The following is a 7,989-nucleotide window of genomic DNA, read 5'->3' on the forward strand; positions in this document are numbered from 1 at the left end:
TGTCAGCTCTGCTTCTCCTTAAGAATAAGAACCCATCTGTCAGTCGAAATAGGAATGTTTGATTTGGCCGGTAAATTTGAAAATATCCAAGTGACACAATCAAATATTGCTGCTCATATGGTGCATGTTGTCCTCTTCCAATTAAAATGGACAAGACTTTTGGTCATTGTTTGGTGGGTTGAGACTGAAATTTTTAAATTGGACAATAATCCAATATATTGTGTTTTATAAGTCTCACCTAAATGAGTGGAATTCATGAAAATTAGTTTGCACTCAACTTCAATCCAATCCAATCCAATTCGGGCACGACTTAGTGTCATGGTAAAAGTGTTTTTTTTTTTTTAAAAAAAAACTGAAGTGTTGCATTCAAGGTCTAAAATATCGAGAGTTTCGGAAATATCGGTGGTCTAAAAACACAGATATATCGATGGAAATAACGAGGAAATATTGATACCGATAAAAATTGAATAAAAATCAAGGAAATTGTGAGAAAAACTTGGAAATTTTTATTGAAACTTTAGAGGATGTTTACTTAGGGCCAGTTTGGTATTACTGTGCTATGAAAATAATTGCTGTGAGATTTGCTGTGAGAAAAATCAGTTGTGAGAGAAAGCAATTTGGCGTTTGGTAAAATTTTTGTTGAAAGTGTTGTTGATATTGATTTTACGCATAATCAGAAAATGATTGTGCATAATCATTAAACCCAGTGCCTCTTTGAAACTGATTCCTGCATAATTAAAAAATGAAAGCACCTCATTAGCTGCTTTCCCTTATAGTTTTCTCTCACAGTAATTTTTAATAATAAGTGATTTTCTCACAGTTTACCAAACGGGACTCCTCAGTCCAACTCAAATCCACTATAGAACGATGATTACAAGAAGTACTCACACACTTATCCTAGACTCATTCTAGATAATGTTTACCGACTTCTTCGTAACTCAACTTCTGTCACGGGATGATCTTCGACACTCCTTATGTTGAAAGCAATACTGGCCACGATTGCTTCAAGCTCGCCGGAGGAAAACCGCCACCACGGTCTTGGTGCACTCAACCGTATGAGTCACCGACATGCATATGAATGCAATATGAATGATTAAAGTGTTTGATAAATCACCAAGTAAACATGGAACACTTGATGATTTATCTCAAATATGTGCACAACAGCTTTTTGCTTAAGAATTCTATATGCTCAACCCAATATCAAAAACTGTATAAAAACCAAAGAGATGCAAGCTGCTTTTATTCAAAGCTTCCAATACCTAGTCAGATGGCAGCACACAAGTACCAAACCCACTTCAATTATAACTATGAACTTTTAGCTTAATTTGGACTCTTATGAAGACCACAATTGGTTTTCCAACAAGAATATTAGTTCAATAAGGATTCTTATTGAAAAACGTCAACCAATCAATTTTTAATAGAAAAACAATATCTATTAAAACAATATCTATTAAAACAAAAAACTCAAACTAGGAATCCTATAATGAATGCATGATTATGTCATGATTTACCTGAAATTAAGTTTCTCATATCGGTCAAGTCAAGCCTTGGATGTATGGGATTGAATGAGTTGTGCCAAAACGTCCAGTAACAATTCTTCACACACTAATTTTCAACCTATGCTAGAGTCTAGGAAATGACAACACTATTTTCATACTAACAGAATAATAATACAACTCCATAATATATAACAACAAAAAATACAACTCCATAATAAAATAATAAATAACATTAAATATATGCTCAAATTTATCCTTTAGAATTTTTTTAATATGAAAATTTATCCTAGATAATATTAGTTTGCAGACATTTTAAAAACTTTATAAATATTACATGCTGAAGATATAATCAAAAACTCATCCTTAGTGGGTTGGATAAAGCTCAGTGGGTGGTTGAGAAAGGGAGGGGTTGATAATTAAGTGAATATGTACTAAAATATCTATGGCCAATAATATCGATATTTAATGCTATGGTTGCATTCAATAGACGGCAAGAGGGCCCAACCATAGAGAAAAACATCATGGTGCTCAAGGTTAAAAACTAACACTACTAGTGCCAAAGATAAAACCGTTAAAGGAGTTACATGAGCCATAAAAGTGTTCTAAACCATAAAAAATAAAAAAATAAAAAAACTAAGACCCATATATATTGTTTCTGTTGGCTTTGGTTTTCAGCTTTGCAAGACACTATTTGTACCAGATATTTTTTTTTTGATTTGGTTTTCAAAGTAAAACCCATGTGAGTGTGACCATGTCCCATGACTCTTACTTTATCTAGAAGCAGTCAAACAGTGGATGGAAATGTCAACTGTAAACTTGATGATCTTCTGTAAGAATTTTGGATCTGGTGGTCACCGTTGACCCAAAAGAGCAAGACTTCTATTGGCGACCTCTCCCATACGGCACTCTATCTTGGCATCTACCGTCAACATTGCCGGTGAAATCACAATCAAACGCATGACTTCAATTTCTCACGCTGACCCCGAAAAAAAGACTTCAATTTCTCACAGATATTTTTCTTCTCTTAACTGTAATTAGCTTGAAAGGCACGTTATGGCAGAAATTTTACAGCTCTTTGTGGTATTACCTCTGTCTTCCAATTTAAACCTCTGTAGTAGTAGGTCAAGTAAGTCAATCTGCGTCTGCTTTGTGTTTAGGAAAGTAGGATCATTCAAATGGAGTATCACCTGGCATAAATAATTCATTCTGATAGTATGGAATATGAAATATGTTACAGTTAGTCGCTCAAACTCTCTACTGTTTCTAGCAAAACCCATTAAGTCTTAATAATTCAGTGGTTCTACTATCATAGGACGTTCTGATCAGAAATCCAAACTTAATTATATCGACTTGATCTGAACAAAACAAATCATGTTAACAAATCCACTGGATTATGGTTATGAATTAATGACTACACGGATTTCCCTGGTTGACTAGAAAAATTGTATAAGTTTGAAAAAATTTATGTGGTGGGGCCCTGATCCAATTGACGATTGGAAAATAGATCACTACACTGTACAGAAGCATCTTTTGACTACAATCTTGACAAGGTTTTCCAATTCTTAATTTTCTTCCACTTCAAATAACACCAATACATTACATTATATATATATATATATATATATATATATATATATACACATGTAGATCTAATTCAAAGACAAAACAAAGAGCAAGAACTAGAAAAGAAGAAGAAGAAGAAAAAAATGAGTACCAAACCCAAGTACGTCTCTTCTGCCCTGCTCTTCTTCCTCTGCTACCATCTCTTTCTTCACCATTCACAAGCTCAAATAGTACCAAGACCAGTCACTGAAGGCTACACCTGCACAGCCAACCAGAGCAGCTATCCATGCCAAACCTATGTCTTTTACAGAGCCTCGGCTCCTGACTTCCTTGACCTTGCCACCATAGGTGACCTCTTCTCTGTTAGCCGCTTCATGATTTCAAAACCAAGCAACATCTCCTCCTCAAACGCAACTCTCGTCTCTGGCCAGCCTCTCTTTATCCCAATCCCTTGTTCCTGCAATTCTCCCAACGCCACCATGACCATTTCTTATGCCAATCTCTCAGTCACAATCAAATCAGGTGACACTTTTTTCCGCCTCTCAAGCCGCAGTTTTCAAAACCTCACCACATACCAATCTGTTGAGCTTGTTAACCCTCATCTTGTGGCTACCAACTTGACAATTGGTGTCACTGCATTATTTCCGATCTTTTGCAAGTGCCCAAACAGAACCCAGTTGCAGAACCAAGTCAATTATCTCGTCTCCTATGTGTTTCAGCCTTCTGATAACATATCAGCAGTTGCTTCACTGTTTGGGGTGCAGGCAAAATCTATAACTGATGTTAATGGCAATAACATTCAGCCTTTTGACACCATTTTTGTACCAGTGACTCAGCTTCCAGAGCTTTCACAGCCTGATGTTACTCCTTCTGCTGCAACTTCTGTGAAGACTGAGAGGAAAGGGTTAATAAGAGGATTGGCAATTGCGTTGGGGATCACTGGGTTTTTGTTGATTTTGGTTGTTGGGTTTTCAATTTACAGAGATGGTAAGTTGAAAAAGAGAGTACGTAGGAAGGGAGATGAGGAGAAGGAGAACCAGGTTCTGTATAGGAGCAAGCAGGGATCTAAGAAGTCAAAGGAAATGGAGGTGAGTTTGATGGCTGATGTTTCAGATTGCTTGGACAAGTACAGAGTGTTTGGAATTGAAGACTTGAGAGAGGCTACAAATGGATTCAGAGAGAATAGCTTGATTGAAGGCTCTGTGTACAGAGGTTCCATTAATGGTGAGCTCTATGCCATCAAGAAGATGAAGTGGAATGCCTGTGAGGAGCTCAAGATCTTACAAAAGGTAATTTAACTTTTTGCTTTTGTTTTTCTTTTTACCCTTAGTTAGGTTCACACAGGTCCACATAGAAACATAGAAACAAGGACTTTTCTACCGGAAAAACTTGTGTGAAACAGTGTGCTATCCCAGCCAATCACCAACTGCCACATGGAAAGTTATTATACATGGCATGTCATGATTGGTCGGGGCACAAGTATTTCTCATTTACTAGCCACGCGTAGAAGGTGTCAGTTTAGACTTTCATTAACAGGATATTATTTTTTGCTATCCCCACCAATGACGTAATAACACATGAGATAACTTTTCTAGGTATCATTGTATTATCAACCATGATAGCAAAACAGTGTTAACCACGTTATAAGTAAGTTTTTGTGCATAAATTGGCCACCTTTGCTCTAGGACCCAAAAAGATTTTGTTTTAAGGTTTAGAGCTTTTTTGTTTATTTTTGTACAAGCGATATTGCGATATTAGAGGAAGGAGGAATGAAAAATAGGACGTCAAATGTAGGGATAACTCCTCTTAACCACTCTTAAGTTTTTTAGATCTCTGTTTAAAAACTGAACGTTAAACTCAGTGGCAATACCAGAAGGAAAGAATAAAAATTAGGCCACCCAATTTGAACTGCTCTGCCGTAAAACTTTATTAACCAGAGTGTCATATAAAATAAACTGTGGTCGATGTCAGCTCATTTGAATGATTCTTCTCATTACGTTAAACCAAAAAGGCTCAGTTAAGCAAGGCACGGCGTTTATGTAAGTTGTTTATCTTTTAATTAATAATTAGTAGTACAATTAGGGTTCGTAAGCATGTTTTGGCTGGTAGGTACAAGAACAAAGTCACAAATAGTGATGAGGAAGAGGTTGAATCATTCCAAAAGATTAATGATGAAGAATAGAACAGCTGTTAAAAAACCTCATTATAAAATTGCTCGGTTGCTAATGTTCAATTATTTACTGCTAATATAAATATGGTTAGGTAATCTGGTAATGTGACTTGTCTGTTTATTAGGGTTTTGTTTTTTTCTTAAAATTATTTGAAGTTTTGAAATTTTGTATCTCATTTGGTAGGAAGCTTTGAAATATTACTTAGGTTTAACGCACGCCAAAGAAGAAAACAATGCTAGAAAATTTGTTTGCCGTCAGTGGTGTCACATTTGGGTCCATTTCAACATTTAATATACTCGAATAGAGAAAGGGATATTCATATATATTACTTTTTTATTTAAAATATATATGGCGTCCGCACGGTAAGAATGTCTGAAGTCTGAACGTTCACATAAGAGAAAATGATGGTGAGTTTTATAGATAAAATGAAGTCACAATCCAGATGATAAAAGATGAAGTCAAATATTGTGTTCATTGGACTTTTAATGAAGTCAAATATTGTGTTCATAATCCATGTGCAGAAACTTCCAAACGTGCCCTTGCAATTTTGTTTTATAGTCATTTTTTTTGGTTCAATAGTTGGAGTTGGACGGTATGTATTTGGGTTGGAATCATTTTTCGTCTGGCTGAGGTCAAAGAGGACATTTCAATGCCCTTCTATGTTTGTCAGAGAATTGAATATGCAATATAGACTGTTTAGATAAAAGTCCAGGCTTGGAGTTGAAGGGCCCAATCTTCATGAGTATGGGCCTTACACTAATTTCCCTCCCAGAAAAATAAATAGAACCCAACAAAATTTGAAGATTATTTTCCCTTAATTTAGTATTCTTGGCCAAATTTAAGAGTTATAATTGACAAAACAGTGGGTTTCAAATTTTGTAGGTAAACCATGGAAATTTGGTGAAGCTAGAGGGCTTCTGCATAGACCATGACGATGATTGTTGCTATCTAATTTACGAGTTTGTCGAAAATGGTTCTCTATATTCATGGCTGCATGAAAACCAGAATGAAAAATTGGGTTGGAAAACAAGGCTGCGAGTTGCTATTGATGTTGCTAATGGTCTCCAATACATTCATGAGCACACAAGGCCAAAGGTTGTGCACAAAGACATCAAGAGCAGCAATATTCTCTTAGACTCAAACATGAGAGCCAAAATAGCCAATTTTGGGCTAGCAAAGACTGGTTGCAATGCCATAACAATGCACATTGTTGGAACTCAAGGCTACATTGCACCGGAGTATCTAGCTGATGGGGTGGTGTCAACAAAAATGGATGTGTTCTCTTTCGGGGTGGTTTTGCTCGAGCTTGTTTCGGGGAAGCCTGCCATTGATGAAGATGGGAATGTTTTATGGGCAAGCGCTGGTAGGATTTTGGAGGGGAATGAGGAAGAGAAGGCAAGGAAATTGCATGAGTGGGTGGACAGGGAACTTTTCTTGGAGTCTTGCTCAATGGAAAGCATAGTGAATGTTTTGACTGTTGCCATTGCTTGTGTGCATAGAGATCCTTCAAAAAGGCCAAGTATGGTGGACATTGTTTATGCCTTGTGCAAGAGTGATGATCTGTTTTTTGACATCTCCGATGATGGATTATCGGCTCCCCCAGTACGAGCGAGGTGAATCCTGATGAACTAAGCAATTCGTTCTTTTTGTTTTTTTATATTCCCCTTCTCGTTTAGAGAAAGAAAGAGTCGAATTCTCATCATGAATACGAGTGTGTAGTATCGTCTATGTAGTTTCACAACTATTTTAATTTGCTAGTAAAGACAATGTACAAGAAAAAAACAAACCATGAGCAGTAAAAGTTTGAGTCACATTATGTATCTGCAAATAAAATAAATCTGTTTCTACTTGTAACATTTTCGTCATGGTGACATATGTAGCTGGTGAAACAGGATACGGAGTTTAACTTTATAGCAGCAGAGAGTATGTCAGAGTAACGACCAAATCCAACAACTGACGGAAGCTTATGAAACAAGTGGGGCAAAGAAAGTGAAAAGAACAGGACCCAGCTCTAGCCTCCCAGTTTCTCAAAACCTGACTGTTAACTTGATTTGAGTTATATCAGCGAAGAAATAAAAAGGGTTGGAGGAACCTAATAGCTGGGAAAGAGAAGCATTAGGTGCCAAAATTCTAATTGAAGGCCCATTAAATTAACCAAGAACACAGCAAGAGTATAGGAAGTAAGAACTCTATGGTCTTGTAGATCACGTCACTTGTCCGGCACACACAGACAAAAAGACTCGTATATTGAGATTAGACCAGTATGAAATTCAATGTGTGACTAGACATGTGATATAATTCATCTGCTGGACCAAAAAATTGTGCTAGCTAGTATAGGAGGTCACTCTCCAACCACATCAACTTTCCAAAATTACAAATCTAGCATTCAAATCATGTTCAAAAAGCTGAAACCCCAAATTGGCACTTTGTTTCCTTTTGGTCAAGATAAGGCATGGTCCTAGAAATTCCTAGTGAGTGGGTTGTCACAGTGGTCCTTGTTTTGCCGTGCACTTCAATGAGTGCCAGAGCTTGTTTATCCCATTTTTGTCTGTTTTAGCTAGCTGCTAAAACATCCTTATTAGGAGACTGTTAAAATGACCTTTTCCAATGAGATTTTAAAGTAACAAGATTCTTTACATTTGGATTAAACCCTTATTTGACCTTAAGCATACATAAGACTTTCAACTTAGTTTGTTGTACCATCAACTAATCAAGTGTCATATTATCTATCTATTAGTCTTTGGTGTGTTTATATT

At 36.5% G+C, this 7,989-nt stretch overlaps 1 protein-coding gene across 2 annotated transcripts; it reads left to right on the forward strand.

Annotated features, from left to right (window-relative positions):
* On the forward strand, window positions 3,130–7,545 carry LOC18789828 (serine/threonine receptor-like kinase NFP). Of its 2 annotated transcripts, none has more exons than XM_020568362.1 (3): window positions 3,130–4,351; window positions 6,116–6,846; window positions 7,114–7,545. In XM_020568362.1, exons 1-3 carry the CDS (start codon window positions 3,206–3,208, stop codon window positions 7,118–7,120), a joined length of 1,884 nt encoding a protein of 627 aa, XP_020423951.1. In that variant the 5' UTR covers window positions 3,130–3,205; the 3' UTR covers window positions 7,121–7,545. The 2 variants fall into 2 exon arrangements, with proteins under 2 accessions (XP_020423951.1, XP_007221990.2); XM_007221928.2 differs by having other exon boundaries at window positions 7,126–7,545.

Source organism: Prunus persica, chromosome G1 (genome assembly GCF_000346465.2).
Source record: "Prunus persica cultivar Lovell chromosome G1, Prunus_persica_NCBIv2, whole genome shotgun sequence".
NCBI classification, from domain to species: domain Eukaryota; kingdom Viridiplantae; phylum Streptophyta; class Magnoliopsida; order Rosales; family Rosaceae; genus Prunus; species Prunus persica.